The 19,567-nt window shown below is 38.1% G+C and overlaps 1 protein-coding gene across 4 annotated transcripts in view; it reads right to left on the bottom strand.

Moving 5' to 3' along the window:
• The window catches only part of CA8 (carbonic anhydrase 8), a 126,835-nt gene that overhangs the window by 84,295 nt on the left and 22,973 nt on the right, over nt 1-19,567 (bottom strand). For all 4 annotated transcript variants that reach the window (XR_008448694.1, XM_054059489.1, XM_054059490.1 and 1 more), the window contains exons 4-8: nt 14,652-14,747; nt 11,594-11,656; nt 10,210-10,258; nt 7,370-7,482; nt 2,827-2,996 (exon numbers count right to left, since the gene is read on the bottom strand). Coding sequence is in view for 3 of the 4 variants with exons in the window: in XM_054059489.1 (XP_053915464.1) it covers nt 2,862-2,996; nt 7,370-7,482; nt 10,210-10,258; nt 11,594-11,656; nt 14,652-14,747 (456 nt within the window). In the remaining variant the exon portion in view is untranslated. The remainder of the gene's footprint in view (nt 1-2,826; nt 2,997-7,369; nt 7,483-10,209; nt 10,259-11,593; nt 11,657-14,651; nt 14,748-19,567) is intronic.

The raw sequence follows: 19,567 nt of genomic DNA, 5'->3' as shown, positions 1-19,567 counted from the left end.
CCTTGGTAGAGGGGCATCGTGTCAGAAAGAAGTCCAACGGTGTTTGTAATTGTAATATTCAAGACATAATAAGGCTTTAAAATAAAAGGTAATCTCCTTCTTGAATGAAAGAAATGCACCCTCTTGGATCACTATATAGATGCCACGCCGCAAACTATCACCTCCCCATCTTCTGCTGAATCTTCATAGCAATATTCAGCCAATGTCAGCAGTCCAACCTTAAGGACCATTCCTATAAATGAGGGAAGGTGTCTTTTCTGAGGATGTTTGAGGTCTATATGAGGAGCTACTGTTCCTCAACACCTTCCTCCTGGGGAGAAGTGTGTGAGGACATCACTACAAAGTAGGTAGGACTGTTTTCTTCCCTTCCTTCCTTTTGCATAGAAGAAAGGTGATCAAAGCCACATGATTTCCTTTTACACTTCATATATCTAGTTTCCAGCTCCCCAAAGACAAACTCAATAGCAACGATATATTCTGAACCCTTGAGTGGTTCAGTGCTACTTAGACCGAAGCATCCAACACCAAAAGAGAAGATCTGGCCAAATGAATTTCTGATAAATAATTCAGTCAGGTGTAGAGATACAAGTGACATTCTTCCGTGGGCTACACAATGCCAGGAGACACAGACCTTTCTCAGTGCTTGAGAGTCCATAATTAGTTTAGTCCTATAGTGAGTATTATCATTTTACATCAAAAATTCCATAATTTATGGAATTAAAACTGCAGATTATTTTGTGAAGCATGGCCAGGATAAATCTTATTATTTAAAACAAATCTTTAAGAGTATTGATAAATGTAATAAAATTTCAAACATGAAAGCAAAAGGGAAATTTTTACATTTCAGTTCCAGCGTTGTAAAGAAAACTCTTTCATGCTTAGAATTCAAACTCAGCATGTCAAGTAATTTCACTGTTACAGACTTGAATTACCTGCGCTGGCCTGAGGGCATTATTCACTCTCTGAGAAAAATTGTACATTAATATTGCTATGATTTTCCCAAGTAATTTTTATGCAGAAGCTGGGATGAATTTGAAACATCCATTTCAAGATTAAAGTGATGACATTTGGTGACTGCAGAGAACCATGTAATTGAGAATTGGGCTTAGAGATGTGCCTAAATTAAATATGGAAATGAGAAAACAATGTTAATAAAAGGATCTTTGCTTAACTTTTGGGATGAGGATATTAAATAGCGTTATAACATACAAATAAACCCTTACTTCAAAATTGTTTAGATGCATATTGAATGCTTATGTTATATGGAAAGAGCATGAAATTGTTGGTCACTGTCCCAGCCCATTTAATAATTTCTTTCTCATGCAAGAGGAAAGATACTCTTCCCACGCGGTTTTAATGGATCCATCTGTGGAAGCACTGAATTATTAATTTTTTTTTAGGGGTTATCTACTGCCTTATCATTTGTTAACTTCATATGAAGTTTGAGCCTAGACCCACAGTGTCCTCTGAAGAGGCTTAACTCCACAACAGAGCCTGACGTGAACTAAAGAGTTCTATCATTGACCTAGATACGGCAAGAATTTAATGTACAAATAAATGTCCTTACACAAAAGCACATACCAAAAAACTTTCAGTCACATGCTTCCAGGTAAAACTCTGGGTGAATTGTTTCTCTTGTGAGAGAGTATGGCTTTGAAGAAATGTGCAGATAGAAAAACTGATGCTTGTATATAAAGGATTCTACCAGTAAAACAGGTTAATGGGGAGTACCCAATGTTTTTATCGTTTGATTAAAGTTTTTTGTAGGAGCATAGATGAAAAAATTTACTATGTTAAAAAGTAATAGGACTTATTAAAGAAAGGAAATTAGCAGATTCATTCTTTTCTTGAAGACTTCCCAGATTAGTTGTCTTACTATTTGTATCAAGGTGGGGCCTTTTGATACAAAATCAACCATAAACATTGGTGTCTTGACTGACTACTTTCCAGGTAACTACTTTTTTTCATAGCAAATTTTATTTAACTCTAAGAATCTCATTACTAATTTTTTCTTTACAGTAAAACATTGATTAACTAACTATAATGAGGTTTAGGAGTAACTACAGAGCATCAAGGGAATTTACCTGGCAACTGATAGAGGCAAGAGGAACATGACATGGGAGGTTTTAATAACTGGATTGGGGATAATGCAGGATCACGTGTATTAGCCCTTATGCAGTGTACTCAACATGATGCTTAAATTGTTGTTTTGTGAGCCAATGGAGACTGAAAACATCGCTGAGGAAAAGAAACAACAACTGTTTTGATGAATAAAGTATGAAAAATTAGCCATGACAGATGTTAATCAGTCTCCTCTTGTATCTGCACTTGGTTTTGCCCAAGTTAAGCAGGGAGAAGGGATAAAGAAAAAAAAAAATCAAAGGCTTCTTTCTGGAACTACTGCACTGTTTTTTAACAGGTAACACTAGAAGACTCACCAGTGACTAAAAATACAGCAAAAAATCGACCAGTGAACCTCAGCAAGTGGGGAAATCTGTCACATATCGTGGGCACGCTGCGCTGTTGCCCACTGCAGCAGGAGAAATTTAAAGCTACAATAAGTAATTGTGATCTAACTGTGTGTGATCCACTGCCTTCTGAAGTCAATACAAATATTCCACTAAGTCGCATATTAGATATCAGACACTAAAGAACCTAACAGTAACCAAACTATTTTACCATGGGATAAAATAAAACAGTACAGTATCAAAATTTACAATTGTCATAACCTCATAACATGATACTCAGTGTATTTTCTCCTTTAGCTAAATCTCCCCTATGAAAATTATTATTATGTTTTGATTTTTTTGCTAAGCTTTTACTTACCTGGATAAAGATTTATTCCTGTTGTTCTTCTTCTGCTACTGAAATGCAGCCCTGATGACTCTATCACTAAGTGGCTGAGTTGGTCTGAAGTTATCTCCTAGGATTCCATCACAACCCTCTAGAAGTTCTGCACCCTTAACATGTGTCCTCAGTCTACGAAATTCCTCTATCTGAAAGGCAGAAAAACAGACATGAAGAAGCTAAGATACATCTTTCACTATGGGACTAATGATCAAAATTCTGTAGATGTAGGTGCTAAGTGTACTTAGAAAATCAAATACAGTAAAAAAATCAATATAAAACATTTCAGTTGGTCAAAATCAAATATGTTTCCACTTCATAGGCTCCTTTTAGATTTTTCTAAATCTAGTCTGGTGTAGGGAAGACTGTGACCAGCTTTCATCTCCATCCCCGGTATCAGCATCAAGCTCTGTGTGATAAAAACCTAAGAAAATCAATGCATATCTCCGCAACATTATTATAGCTTATTATTCAACAGCACTGGTTTTAAGAGTCTAGTATTTTAAATAAGTAGTTACAGCTACAAAAAAAAAAGTGTTTGTTTTTGCTTTGGCATTTTGACAAGCTATCTTAACTGAATAGAGCAAACCTACTCGAAGGCTGCCTCCACTTGCTTGAGCCTTTTCCTTGTACTGAACCTGTGATGCCTCAGTATGCAGCTTTGCTGTAACTTGAAACTGAAGCTACCCAGAAAGCAAAATGGAGCCCCAAGTATTTAATCATTTTATTATCTAAGAAATTACAGAGTGAATTTCTCCATGAAAAATACCATACAAAGGATTACAGGGAGAATGGAAGTGTGATTCCAGAATTAAAAGAGATGAGGTACTAAACAGAGGGTAATGGCATTTCTATTCTTACATTCCCTGCAGAGAAAACTTCCTTACTGCAACCTGCAAGATGACTGCCTTCATTGTTTTCCACCCTACAGCAGAATTGATACAGACTTATTTACTTCATTTCCCAAACCCCTTTCCATCATCAACCAGCAGTCCTGGCTGACTGGGGAAGTTCCACTTGACTGGGGCTCACTGATGTTACATCCATTTACAACAAGGGATGGAGGGAGGATCCAGGAAGCTACAGGCCTGTCAGTCTGACCTCAGTGCCGGAGAAGGCTGAGGGGAGACCTTATTGCTCTGTACACCAAACTAAAAGGAAGTTGCAGAGAGGTGGGTGTTGGTATCATCTCCCAAGTGGTAGGTAATAGGACAAGAGGGAATGGCTTCAAGCTGCATCATGGGAAGTTTAGAAAAATTTCTTCACAGAAGGGGTTATCAAGCACTGGAAGAGGCTACCCAGGGAGATGGTTGAGTCAACATCGCTGGAGGTGTTTAAAAGTTGAGTAGATGAGGTGCTTAGGGACATGATTTAGTAGTAGAGAGGTACAGTTGGAGTTGATGATCTCTAAGGTCTTTTCCAACCTCATGATTCTATATGATTTAGAGGCTAGCTCTGCTCCGCTGTATTTTTCTCAGAAAAACAGTGTGCTTAGAAATCAAAACTCAGCTTCTTGCAGCTGAGATATAAGGCAACAGCTTAGACTCAAAAGATGAAAAGCAGGATAAATTGTAAATCTCCTTGAAGGCACTTTTAGAGACAGGTCCCTATTTTGGAAGATTTTTTTTAATGTTTATTTAAAGCAAACTGAAAACAAACCCAGTACTGGCTTAGAACTGAAAAAGTCTTCAGGAGTCAAGTGCTGGTAAATTGCTGTAGGGGTTCTGAAAAGGTTCCCTCTCTCACCATCTGAATCAACTCCGGAAAATCTGAAATAGTTGTAGTTTAAGAAGGAGCGTTTTACAAGAATGTGGCTTTTGTCTGATCTTTTGAGAATGAGAGACTTTAAACAAACACAGATGAATTTCAAGGAAAAGCAGACTCCCTGTGAAGCTGGCATTTGTGAGCCGCCTCCTACTGTAACTACAAATGCTCTGCCCCAATCCCCACAGTGAAATCCTTTTTCAGGAGATACTGCTGACAAAGCAGCTCCTAGTTACTTCATTCAGGAAAGTAAGACTGACCTGATCCCTATGCCTGCTTTTTAATCTTCAGGAAAGTCAAGAACTACAGCCCTACTCCAGTGCAGAACTGAATCTGAGAATCAACAGCCTCCTTGTTTAGTTCTTCATAGCATGGTTCAGATCCCATGAGAGACCCTCTACACACATGGAGGTTCACCTCGCTCTGGAGAAGTGGTTCTGTCAAAAAAGGTCCATGGTATTCTGTTCACCGGAAAGCAGGTCTACATTCTTGGAAGGTGTCATGAAGGCATGTGAAATTTTCAAATAGAAGGGTAATCTCTCTATTTCTCATATAAAAAAAAAATGTTTATAGGGAAAACCTGCAAATTCTTTGGTTTGTGTGTGCTATCCTTCAGCAAATATTTAAGCGAAAACAGAAGAAAGCAGTACTCAGGATCTGAATGCAGGGAAGGGGTTAAAACATTCTTACAAAATTCTACAAAATGTAAACTAAAAATTTTTACTTAGTAGAAATGTGACTGTTCAAAGTCCTGTAACAGACTGCTAACAAGATATACCCCTTCACCGGTGACAATTTGACGCTGAATTTTGCTATGAACAGGCCTAGGTCATCCTGAGTATATTCTGGGCAGAAGAAAAAACTTTTATAAATGGATATTTCTATTGAAAGTGTTTGAATATCCAAAGGTACTTTATTTCACAGACTACATAAATTTTGCCCAATTACCACTCCAGCTCCATATGTTAGTTACTATTTCTGTCTTTCAGGAAGTCTTGATTTTGAGTGAGGTAGTCAAAATGAGTAGAGACTTGGTCATTCAATATGCCACCCGTTAACTCTGACAATGAGTACAGCAGAATGACAGCTCCTTGCCACATCATTGTTTAAAATCTCTACTCTGAGTGGCTTAGACAATGTATTTGTTCCGAGCTTCAGTGAACCACAAAGCACATTATTCACAAATGTCCGATTTTTTTTAAAATGTAGTGAAGAGAAGCATGAGCAAGTCTTTTTCAATTATTTCCTGCTCTTCACTGGCCTAATAGGAGGCACATATGGAGATGAATCTCCTTTCACTCAACATTGGCTTAGATCAGTAGCAAATAAACTTACCAGTTGAACTTTACTCAGGAGAAACAGAAGAAAGTTCTCTACTTCACAATGATCAGCTTATTATGCCTATGCCAAAACAGTTACTTCATCATTGTTTCAAATAACCAAATGTGAAAATACAAAGATGTGACCATGAACTAGAATTGCAGTTTTTTTCATTTTTTCCCCTTATGACCTACAGTTTGTTTAGCTAATCAATATTGCTATGTTAACTACAGAAAAAGAGAATGTGAATAAGCATCTTGTCTCAAATATATTAACAAGGTTCTTCAGAAGAAGCCAATAAAACCTATTCCATATCAGACTGTATAGTACTTTATTGTTACTTGTTATTGACACTCACAAGTTGACTAGTTTATGGCCTGAAAAATGAAAATAGAAAGCCTTGAATTGTTTCTTACTGGCTATAACCACAGTGCTACTTGTATTTATATAAATCGCTTAAAAGTTTCATAAGCTGTTATTAGTATCCCACAGAAGAAAGTTCTACAAGTTAATGACGCTTATAAAAATAATGTATTTAAATCCACTAGAAATGCATTTTCATTTATATTTATGCTTTAATACTACTGGCAGCCCTAGTAAAATTAAATGCCTTTACCAGCCTTCCATGGACACTTCAGAATGGCATATGCTATACTATATCTTCTGATTTATCGCCTTTTATACTTTTCTCCCTTCTGTTTGCACATCCTTCCAAGTAGGCAATGAAAATTAATGTATTCAGCTTCAAGGATTCTAGATAGCTTCACCCAAATTAAACCCACATTCCTCCAGCTGGGATTCACAGATTGTGGGAGAATATTCATCAGGACTTTTTATTGTTTTTACTGGGATTATTTGCAGATACATTTGAAATGTTTTCTACAGAAAAGCTCACATGTCTATTAGACATAATTTAAAACAAAAAAAAAAAAAACAACTTAAAATACCTACACGTGAAATCAAATTTAAATAGATTCCATTTGACATTTATTATAAAACAGAATTTTAAAAGAGCAAGTTAAATACAGTTCAATGCAATATAGCTAACCTCTACTATGCTAACATTTTTCATTCTCGAGGAGGTAGTGTCTCTCTATGCTTTTCTTGTTCCTTTAACATCAAAAAGCAGGGATATTTGAAAGCTTACAATTACAAAGAACTGAATTTCTTTTGCCTATTGACTTCTTTCTTCTTCTCTCAGTTGAAGAAAGAATTATTTTAAATGCAGATGATAAATGATAACAAGGTTTTTCATCTCTGACCTTTGCAGTGCTTTCAGTGACTCAAAAGGCTTAACCTTTACTTGAAAAGCCATGTACTGATCTAATGGGATCTTCAAGTAGAACAGATATAACATCCTGCTATATATATAATATTTGCACGCTATAACCTTTAGCTCATAACCATACTCCAAGGGCACTTTAAGCACAGCTGTTACCTGCACTTGGGACACAGTCAGAGGATAGCGAAATAATATCCAAGTGACACCTTCACTGCAGGGTGGAATGGTTAGAGAGCCCTCATACACCCAGTAGTCACGCAGAAGAGGATCTGAAATTAAAAGAATGTGGAATTTTAATGCCATTAAGGAAGATAATTGTATCTTTCAATTATGACAAACTATGATAGCCATGGGTTTGCTCACATGATGAAGTTACTATACAGTAAGCCAAGGTGTGAATTTATAACCTGCCAAGCACTGTCTACTACTTTCTCATGTGAATGTACATGAACTTGTAGTCATTACATTACAAGAAAAAATCCCCCTGCTGATAAGTATTTTAAAGATAAAAATGCCAGATGTGAAAAATAACATATGTACAACTCCTTAAATTAATAGAGCAAATAAATAACATGGCGGGAAAGAATCTAAGTGTCAAAAGCTACAAGAGGCATCCCATTTTGAAGGCAGAGGGGCTGTGATGATCAAATTTTAATTGGCATCTACATTTAGGATATGTCTCAAGGATGACTTTTTTTCATTTTTTAGAATCATTCAGTAAAAACGGCTTAAGCTAAACCCTTCAGGCTGCAAATCTGGCAAAATATTATTTGAGATGCACTGATGACTCCTAGCTTTGGAAAAGTAAGTTGCATTTTACAAGGGAAAATTCAAGGTTTATTTAAGAATAAAGTTGGTTAAACAGGTTCATAATCTTATTAATAGGTTTATAAATAACTGTTAGAATAAACAGTAGTCTCTCAATAAAATGTACAACTGTTTGTCCAAGCAGAGTTTTAATTCCACACATAACCCATTTATTAATTTAATTATAATCTCTCAATGACTCCAGTCAAACAGCACTTCATAAGTGAGACTACACAGGCTTCTCCTTTGCTGCTGTAGGCGACACTCACAAATTACTCCCTGACACAGTTTAAGAGAGATGGAGAGGAAACTGCCTGACTGTAAGAAAGGGGACAAGAAACAAACCTAGAGAGGGACTGGAGATAAAGGGTGGTTAATAATGGCATGGAGAGCTAGGGGGAAGGTTGTAACTGGCTTGACAAGGACAGAATGGGAGATTGGAAATAAATAAGCTTGCTTGGTTGACCTAATCTGTTACTGTCATTTCACTACTACCTCAGAGGAATACCAGCAGAATTAAATTTTGCTAATGAAGCCTATGATTGGCAGTGAATGGATTTTTTTTGTCGGTATAATTTTCTTTCTTGGTTACGGAATTACACAGCAAATCCATTGAAAGCAAGTCGCATTATCAAACACTCAAAACTTAAGAATTGCAAGAATTCAGCCCATCCTGTGCATGCACCATGACACTATCTTGTTACATGATCACACATGTCTTTTTCTAGAGAACCTTTCATCATTTACTTGCAAAGATGGATTATTTTCTTTTGAAAAGCATCTAAAAACATTTGGATTTCTCAGTACAGTATGTAGTCCTTGGTCTTCTTTTTCCTATGCTATTCAAATCCTGCTTATTAGAAGGACCACATTTTCTCATATTTTTATTTCTAATGCACTCATTTCTTCAGTGTCTGAGTGCTTCACAAACACGAATTGATTTATCTTTCCAACACCCCAGTGTAGTGAGGAAGGCTGTATTACCCCCACACTTTAAAGCCAGGCAACTGAGGGACAGAGAAGCTAAGGTCAAATGCATCTACTCATTTGAGGTGTTCAATACGAGATGCTTAAAACCTGATTTCTCTGAGTAGTTAACTTTCTATAGCACTTAATGCAGTCAGAGCACTGCTCCCATTGACTTCAGTTGGAGGTGTAAGCACTCAGCACTTCTGCAAATCAGACCCCATGATCTCAAGTCGGACACCTAGAAAATGAGGAACACATAGTTAGAGATGACTTATGAAAATTCTGGTTTATGTGACTTGATCAGCATGAAACAGGAACTGTGAGGCAGGGGTCCTGTAAAAAATAACTTGTGGTCATGCAATTACAAGATATTTTATAATGCATATGCATGAAGGGGCACAGGCAGCCTTAATTCCTGCAATTCTTAATTGCTGAGCACTTGACTTTGCAACCTAAATAATATTCTTTTGATATAATTAACGTAGTTTAAAGTATAGCACAGCATACCATAGAATAGAATAGAATAGAACAGAATCATTTAGGTTGGAAAAAACATTTAAGATTATCAAGCCCTGGATTACTTTGGAAAATTAAAGATCTTGTCACTATGACATGGAATTTAGCTCAGATGCATTCCTTGCAGAAGCATTTGTCTTGTAGAAATGCATTTTTTAAAAGTCACATTTATTTTCAAGACAAGTAAAGGAAGTGTTTGTTACTTACTCTTACTCTTACTCTTACTCTTACTCTTACTCTTTAACTTTTAGCTATATGAATTTGAATTTGCATCTCATTGTCACTACTCCTTGCATGCTACACAACTCTCATGGCATTATGGCATTGCCTTTTGATGCTGTCAAAAAGCTACTTTGGTAAAGTGGGTAACCTTACGCTTCCTATTTTATGCCAAAGCAAAGAAAGGAGTGCTCACAGCTCCCCCCACTAGGTGGGATGATAAATCATGAAAAAAGTCAACCACAGCATTGCCACCAGTTCACAGACTACCATATCACATCCCACTCACAAATCAAAGTTCCTGATTTATTTTAAGTTCCAAAGGAGGACTTCATCCCTGTTAGCATCACTAGGTGCAAAATGCATTATCACCTTATAGGACATGCTCTCAGGCTTGCAGTCAGGCTAAGCTTTAGATCAAGATAGTCGCAGCCTTTGCAATTAGCTAGTAATCCACTCACACAAAAGTAAGCAAAGGTACCTACCTGGCAATAAAGAGTTGGGATTAAAACAGGGTATTGTTTTGGACTTTCCCTGAAAAAATGAATACAAATCAATCTCATCTCTAGTTTCTTATTAAAATGATGGTGAATGGGGAAGTAAAACACACTGTGTGTTCTTATAACATTAAGCCTTGAACTCCTGTGCAAAGCAACCTCATTAATAGCCCCCATTTAACTATCACTCCATTAGTCCTTGCAACTCCACAAACGTAGTTTTTATTCTAATTTATATTTTACTTCTAAGGTTATATCAGCAATTTGTTAACTTTCTGACTTGAGTACCTGGGCTCCTTCCAGGTCCCAGCCTTGAAACTCTCTACATGAGATTCAGGGGTTCCATACAAAATTAGTCTAAAAAACAAGATCCAAAATGAGCTTTTCCTCACCTAAAGTGGATAGCAGTTAATATTAATAAAATTAAACTCCACATATTTAATGCAAGAAAATTTTTTATTTATGCCAAAATTATGCTTGATGCCGACCCTCTGAAAGTCATTAGTATAACGTGCTCACAATGACAAGGCCTTTCATGACCTTCCTCTATATGGCTGTCCTTTCAGGAATGAAACTTCCATACACCATTGTTTTCTCTGACACCTTCGTAAACAATGAGTTTGTAATATTAAACATCATGACTGAAGTTTACCACATATTATTTGATTGTAAGATTTTCAATTACCTTCTAGTAACAGGTTCTAATTTTTCAACACTTCAGCATCTGCTGAAGTGAATGCCTCATCATACAGAACTTCTGATTACTGTATCTCAAAATCCTTTAAAATCAAAAGTATGATTATTTCTATGTTACACACAGAGACCATGAAACAGAGGGAAATGCAAGTAACTTGCCCAAGATCATTTAAGATAGCATCAACATTCTGGAGAGCACTCAAATCTCCTCTGTCCTTCAGGATCCCCACACGTAATCCACCTGACAAGACAGCATTGTGTTTTTGCTGATTTCCCGTTGAAATTTAATAAGACTCGCCGGTTTGTTTATTCTTATCCTCTACAAATTAAAACCAGATAACTTTGGAGATACTGCTGCTGGTGTTCACTAAGCACGTTGCACTGTTTGCATTCACACTGACTTCATGTGTCGCTGAATCACTGAAAAGGCAGTGTTTGCAATCAGCTACTGGTACAGATCAAAATTCCTGGACACCAGAAAAGGAAGTAATTACAAAGACTGCATATTATCTGAACGCTGTAAAATCCTGAGGTTCTGATGCTGGCCAACAAATGATGGCTTTCATACATGGTTTTACTACAGACATATCTGAAACCCTTGGCTTCAAATACACCCTTCACTCACTCACTCTCTCTTTAGTCAGTCAAGGAAGCATTTCTTCAGGCAATGCCTTACCTTGTACTGGATGTCCTGGAGTATTTCAGTTACAGCCTTTAGGCCTACATGCTCTTTTCCTATCTGAAACACAGCAAGCAAAGATCAGTTTCAATATTTTGCTATATCAGAAACTGTGAGGCAAGACAGAGGTCAATCAGAACAGGTAAGGTCTGTTGTTGTTTTTAGTTAAGCTATACAACCTTGCGTTAAGCAAATACACCGACACACAGCAACTCCAAACAATTAAATCACTATAAAGCTCCCAGGCCATGGGCAGGGACTCCTTCCACTAGATCTGGTTGCTCAAAGTGTCATTTTTCCTGGGATGAGGCTTCCACAACTTCCCTGGACAACCTGTTCATGATCCTCCTCTGGACTTGCTCTAATAGATCCACGTATTTCCTTTTCTGACTCCTCCAGAACCAAACACAGTACTGCAGGTGGGGTCTCACAAGAACAGAGTAGATGGGGAGAATCACCTTCCTTGACCAACTGGTCAGACTTCTTTTGATGCAGCCCAGGATGCAGTTAGCTCTCTGGGCTGCAAGCGCACATTGCTCATGTTAAGCTTCTCATCCACCAGCACTCCCCAAGTCCTTCTCCTGAAGGGTGTTCTCAATCTATTCTCCACCCAGCCTGTATTTGTGCTTTGGATTGCCCTGACCCCCTGCACTTGGCCTTGTTAGCTTCATGAGGTTCACATAGGCACACCTCTCAAGCCTGTCAAGGTACCTCTGGATGGCTTTGCTTCTCTCTAGATTGTCAACAATGACACATAGCCGAGTGCCCTCAATCCCGCTGTCCATGTCTCCAACAATGATGTTAAACAACATTGGTCCCAATACTGACCCCTGCAGAATGCCACTCGTCACCAGTCTCAACTTAGACACTGAGACGTTGACGACAATTCTTTGAGTTAAATCTGGCAAGTTTTGACTTATCCTGGTTTGCAGTATACACCGTATATGGAGTGAAAATCAAGCAGCATTATGGCATATAAATGCCAAGAATACAGTTTGCCCTTACCAGTTTTTGTCAGAAAAGTAGACAGAAAGGAACAGAGTAAACAAGCTCTTTTGGCATTTGTTCTGACAGCATTGCAAACCTGGCCCAAGGTATCTCTGAACCTTGAGGGACCTTTTTCCTGCCTGCAGAGTGCAGAACGGCAGTTCCCCCTCCTCATGGCATCTTTAGGATCCTGCAGGCAAAGGCTGGGCTTTTGGCAGCCTGCAGCACTGCCTTTACTGAGTGCCTTTAAAGCACAGAAGATGTGGCTGTCAAAAGAAACCTTATTTTCCATGAACTTTGTTGACTCTGCACCCTGATTTCAGCTACTTTTGATCTAAGTCATCCATGCTACGATCCTAGGTTTTATCTTCAGAACGCTGTCAAAATTGGAAGACTTAGAATGGCCATCCACTTAATTTCTTTGCCAACATAAACACATATGAGTTGAGGAATGAAGCAGACATGAGTGAGAACAGGAGAGCTGAACGCTGTAAAATTAGTTTTCTTTTTGTTTCTCTTGGAAAAGAATGGCACAGTAGTCACTGGAAGGAAAGAATTTAATGTCAACAGAAGTTACTTTGTTATTTCTAGGAAGTTAAGAGCACTTTCTTTTGTTTCAGAATGGGATTTCAATTTAAAACCACTGAAGTGCATAAAAGATACTGAAATCACTTCAAAGATGCTGTATCTAAAGTAGTAATAACCAAGGACTGCCACTTAAATCAGTGAAAATATTTTCACTGATCTTAAAATGAGGTGTTTGAAAAGTGTGGTGCAAAAATACTTTCATGCCTTTAATGGGAAAAAATAGTCATCAAATTTCCTCTCCCTGCTCCTTTAATAAACAGCACAAATACTATTTTTCCTTGGTCAATTGTAATTATATGATGCCTTTATTGCCTAATGAAAAATCCCTTTGGAATGCTTAAGAACTCTGATGAAGTTGAGAGACCAGAAATGGAAAATGTATTATTGAAGTTTCAGATTTATTTAAGAACTTATATATTACTTTCTAACTAACTCGAAGGTTACCTCTTCTGAAATTAGAAGGTGACTTACATAAGCAATTATCACACAGCCCTCTAGGATACAAAACTGAAGACTTTATAACTTCCATTTTTAGCAGTTCTATCTATGTGAGCGTTGGAGCTGTAACCAATATACCTTTAAATTTAAACAGAGGTAAAGTTCAAAGGCACTTAGAAACTCGTTATGAAATATGACAAATTAATAATATCGCTGTGAAAGAAAATCCATTTGATCCAAGCACAAACTCTAAACCTCTTTCTCCAAACCTATTTAAATAAAACAGTTTGCCATTTCTCATGAGGAGAATGAGAATCTGGTGTTTGAGGACTAAAATGGAAAATTTTCTTTACAGGGTGCAGCTCTTGAAAAACCTTCAACAGCAATTAGATTATGGGGCTAATTTCCTAGTTTGCACTGCATCTTCTCCCTAGGAAGATTTAAGCCTGCCTGTTGCACGCTTTACTGAGGATCTGTGGCAAGAATCATTACACTCTCAGTCTGGTGTCTCTGAAGAAGTAGCATGACACCACCTCACACTGGTCCTGCGTGAAGAACACACTTGCACCATGTTCAGAAAAGCACAGTTGTACCAGCAGTTTAGGGCTGTGCCAATGGCTTTTTTTTTTACCTCTTTCCTCCTCTCCTCTGGATATTTCCTCAATCTCTGAGCAGCAGGCATAGCCAGGAACGGAGAAAAACACATTACAGAGGTAGTGAAGCACCTCTGCCTCCTAACAACTCTTATTCTATCCTCAGAGGAACAAAGAACGGATGTCTGCCTATAGCCAGAGTCACAGAGATGGCCAAACACATATTATCCCCTCTTTAAGTAATATACTTTCAATATCCTGTTTACACAAGAATTACTTATTTAGCACATGCACAGAAGACATAACTGAGAAGTCTTTTGAATAGAATACAAGCAGTCACTTATTGATTTATTTCATGAAAACATTAGAAGGGGACAAAAATGGAAAGGAATTCATTTTCCACAGACAAACAATAGTGCATGATAACAAGTGCAACACAGGAAACTTACCTGCACAAACAATGCAATAATAGCTATGCCGTGCTTCTTCCCTACCGCCTCATCAATGCTGTTGTACAGTGTGGAGTTCCAGTGCATTAGATGAAGCTAAAATAAATCAGTGCAAACACATCAATAAAGTAGTATGTTTTATAATACAAAAACATGAACAGTTAACATCAATTAAAAAAGCTTTGTCACATGTGTGTGCATGCGTGTACAAACACATGTGCATCTCTATGGCTGTGCCTGTATATATATAGGTGGATTCCTATTATAAACACCAGCAATCCTCCCCAAAAAATGTTCAACTGCAGAGAAAGGGATCCACAGACAGTTACCAAAGGTGTGAATAACTATGGCAATGATGCTAATGATGATTTACCAACTCCTTCCTTTTGAATACTGAAATAACATCAGCAAATGAAACCCACCATTCTTGCACCTCAGCTAGCCAGCTCTCTTCCAAGGCAGGAATATGTTTATGGATGTAGGCTGTCCAAATACATGTTTGACTGGCAGACTGTACTGTCTTAATGTCACTTGTCTCACATATCACCTCCCAAGATGACTCAATCAAATGTCAGTAATGAGAGTAGAAGAAGTGATTTCAGGAAAGGCTAAACATACAGAAATTCAAGCAGAGAAAAACAGCCAAAGGACCACTGTAGAGAAAGCAGTGAAAGAGATGCTAAAGAGTAAAACATGAGACCTCAACTACCACCTTCTGTAACATAACAGGGCCTGCAGGAGTTAATGCACGAATACATGCCGAGCAGCAGGCACTGTGGTAAACACAAAGTGTGTTCTAGTGAGGTGTCACAGCATGATTTGGGAAGTGGTGTTTGAGAAAAGTGCTGGAAGACAGACTAGCAGGCAGCTGGAAGCGGGGGAAAGGAAAGGGAAGGGGAGGAGGGTGGGGCGATGGGGGGAAGAGGAGAAAGAAAAAAGGGAAGGAAGGAAGGAAGGAAGGAAGGAAGGAAGGAAGGAAGGAAGGAAGGAAGGAAGGAAGGAAGGAAGGAAGGAAGGAAGGAAGGAAGGAAGGAAGGAAGGAAGGAAGGAAGGAGGACAGCACTATTCACTGAGAGGTAATATGTAATATGCTAAAATGTAACCTCTGTGGCTGGGTTTGATGACATTGAGGAGCTCCAACTTCCTAAGCACAGCTGCTTTGAAGTTTACCTGCCAAGAACTTTTGCACATCCCACATAGATAAAATCTAAAAAAATACAAACTCTTAGATTTCATTCTCGTTGATCAATGCTTTGCCAAGTCATGTATTTAAGAAGTTAAAATGTCACTGTGTTATCTAACATTGTTTCTACCTTAAGCAAAATTAGTTTTTAAAACCGATAGTTTGTCTTCCTATTGTGTGTTTCAGTTCTGCCCAATAATTGCCCCTGCGAAATATTCATTGCCCCTTACACAAAAAAAGTGCATTTGGGCATCTCAGCATTTCAGATGACAAGTTCTCAAGCTATTACTCTCCACTTCTTTAAGCTCCAATGAGAATTTTGGGCACCCCTCTTGAAGACTGTAATTTCAAAATTGAATTAAAAATTTAAATTAACATATTGTAAATTGGATCAAATTCCAAATTATCATACAAATAATTCTACTCGTGCTGATCAAAGGGAACTACCGTGGTAAAAACACAAACCCATTCTCTTAAAAAGTATAATAATTCATTTGCATGACAACACTAATAAAACCATGCTTCCCATGGCTACAAAACTTACACAAATACACAAATACTCCCTCTTAGAACTACACTATCTCACTATCATCAATGGATTTCCCTGATGCCATGGATTTTATCATCCACAAAAAGCTTTGTTACACATTTGATTTGCCTCTGTCTCTTAAAGGAACAAAACCACAGCATCAAAAAATGAGATTTCAGTCTCCAGCACTCATGTTATAAGACACAGAACTACTACCACCCAAGAAGACAAAGTCAAAGCATCGCCTTTTCCCCGAGATGAGCCTGGAGTTTGCATCAGCTACCCACTAGAGGGGGCTCACGGAGCCCCACCACCCTCACCAAAATCCTGACATTAGGAAGGAAAGGGGAAAGAATAAGGTTGGGGTGACTGCAGTCCCGATGGCAATGTCCTTAGCGTGGCAAGACCAGCGCTGCGTAGCACCACGACTCAGTTGGTTGGAAATGTCAAAGCAAGCTTGTCCTTTGGTGGCTGGAACAATAGCGTAGAGGGCGATGGCCAGATGTAAAGAGACCAGGACTTTGACTATGTCAACAGGCAGGTCTTGGCTAAAGCTGCTGTGGCATTCAGTGTGTTACGCTCCTTTGGAGGTGAAGTCTAATCTGACATTCACCTGCATTCTGCCAACAGCTGGGTTTTTTTCTTTAGTCTTGAAAGGAAACTGCTGACCCCAGCAAGAGGAAAATGGGCAAGAACTTCAGATCCATACCAGCAATGACCCCAGTTTATCCAGAAACAGATTGTTGTCCTGTTTTAGGCAGTCAGCTCATCAGGGCACAGACTTTTCTATGATAAGGCTATGCACCATCTGGAAAAGTGACACCAAAACCTTTGTGTAGTACTATAAAACGAGGTACTATAAAAAAGTGGTCTAGAATTAGTCCATGCAGCACGACAAACAGCCTGGCACGAAGGTGTGCTGCGAAATACACTTAACTATTGCATGAAAGGGGGAACACAGTGTGAAAATCCCTGCAGCTGGAACTGCTTTTTGTGGAACATCCTTACCAGCCTACTGGTCATCACCTCTTCCTCCATCTCCAGGGGACATGGGGAGAGTGAGTTGAGTACAGGCTATGCATTTTAAGAGTATATTTATGTGTCTGCATCCCACCCAGGTTGCCTTCCCTTCCACAAGCTCAACAGATGACAGGATGAAGTATTTAAAAAAAAAAAAAAACCCACAAATATACAGAAGGGATGTACTTAAGGCTGATGTAGACACCCCTAGACTAGGTTCAGGTGTAGTAACCAACATTATTAAAGGTACTGAAACACGCAGTCAGCACTTTCTGTTCCAAAGGTTTCTGTAACTTTGATGCTTAAAAGGATGCTTAAAATATATAATAGGCTCCTTGAACAAGAATCATCATTTTGTACTAGGCTGCTAAAGCCCAAGGCTTTGTATGTTTAAGATCTGTGTTTAAGATGTTAGTGCAATACTTCCTTAGAGGTGGTGATAATTACAGTGGATTAGTGATCTATTTTTTACAAAGTAGGTTGTAAACTTGCTGTCATAAAGATGCTGGTGCTAAATAGTATTAGCAGGTTCAAAAATGGATTAGACAAATTATGGACAAGTCCAAAACCAGACACTAAAGAGAACAGGTGGAGATGCCGCCTCTAGCACTCCTAGTCCTATGATAGTAAATGAATATGGAGTACAACAAAAAGTGCTCAGGCTCACGTGCTCACCCTATACAGCATTCCTTACTGACCCTGCTAAAGACAGCATATTGGATAGACCGCTGGCCTGATCCAGCAGCAAATTTATTACGTTCCCATGTTTTGAATAAAGGTGATATTCAGAACAGCTATTCACAGAAAAGGTTCTGTCATCAGGGATTTGCAAACTGAAATGAGACAGGCACCTTAATGGAAAATAATAATTAATACCATAATATTTCCTAGCAACAGACCAATGGGCTTCACATCTTTTGCTCTAACTCTGATAAGCCCATGCATGCACACTGAAATAAATAAATGGATGCCAATGTACACGTAAATAAATGGAAGTCAAATCAAATTAGTTCTTCTACAGAGCAGGAAAAATGTACCTCAAATGGGGGCTGAGTAAGTACATGAAAAAGTGATTAGAAAGAGAAATACTAGCAAGGAAGTAGTAAAGCCTGAGTGCTTATAGTGAAGTATTACTTTCAAATGATCATTTATCCTGTGTATTTGTGTGGTTCTCTGGACCTGTTCTGCCTTTTGTTTGCTCTTTTATTTGAAATATGACGTCAGATTAAGACATCAGATAATAGTTAAAGTAAGATGGCAAAAAAGTCTACAAACATTACAAAATTTGAACTCTGGGGAGTACAGTCCACAAACAACATGGTCTGTAACTCTTGTTAATGTTTATGGGAATCAGTTGTGCACAAAGTAAAGACCCCATTGCTTTTACAAATCTCGAAGCTGTCAGTATTATATAATGCCCATGCACAATGACGACTTCATACTCACGCATCTGTATCTTACAAGTAGCAATAGCCAGAGAGGCTTATTAGATTAATGGTCTGTATTTTAGTAACCTTCAGTTTTAGGTTCATTTGAGGCTGGTACACAAAAAGTGCATACTCACAAGGGGTGCCAGTCTCCAATACGAACATAATCATGTAAGTGAGTTTTATTTTTTTAAATAATCAGCTGCAGTTTATTGGCAGCTTACCATTGTGTGGTTTCCATTCAGAGTACAAACAAGCTGCACAGGAGAGGCTATACTCAACTTGTTAGCTAATGTTTTGAAACTCCATAGTTATGATAGTTCTATACAACCCAAATGAGTCAGCTCTGTTGTTACCAATTATTGGTGGCTGGCTCGACATGCCAGATAGTATATTTCTATAAAATAACCAAAAAGTTGTGAGAAAATCCTCAGCACTCAAAAAATATATTTTTCTCTTGGATGAAAAAATAATTTGGAGCCTTTTAACATTCCAGCTGTAAGTCAAAGAATTGTAGCAGTGACTTCCTTAAAATCAGATAAAGTGAAAACTCATGAAGACAAATCATAATAAAGTCTTGATAAAGTTGATTTGTTCTGTGAATAGCTGGAGAGACACTCCTTCACAACAGAGATTAAGAAATTATTCCATGTAGAAGAGCAATCCACGCAGAAGGGTTATTCCATATGCAACCAATCTACAAATCTTTTCAATTTTCATCCAGTCTTTATTTAACCAAAAGACTACTGATCCGAGT

This window comes from Cuculus canorus, chromosome 2 (genome assembly GCF_017976375.1).
Source record: "Cuculus canorus isolate bCucCan1 chromosome 2, bCucCan1.pri, whole genome shotgun sequence".
Lineage (NCBI taxonomy): Eukaryota > Metazoa > Chordata > Aves > Cuculiformes > Cuculidae > Cuculus > Cuculus canorus.
This window is presented reverse-complemented; position numbering and strand designations above follow the sequence as displayed.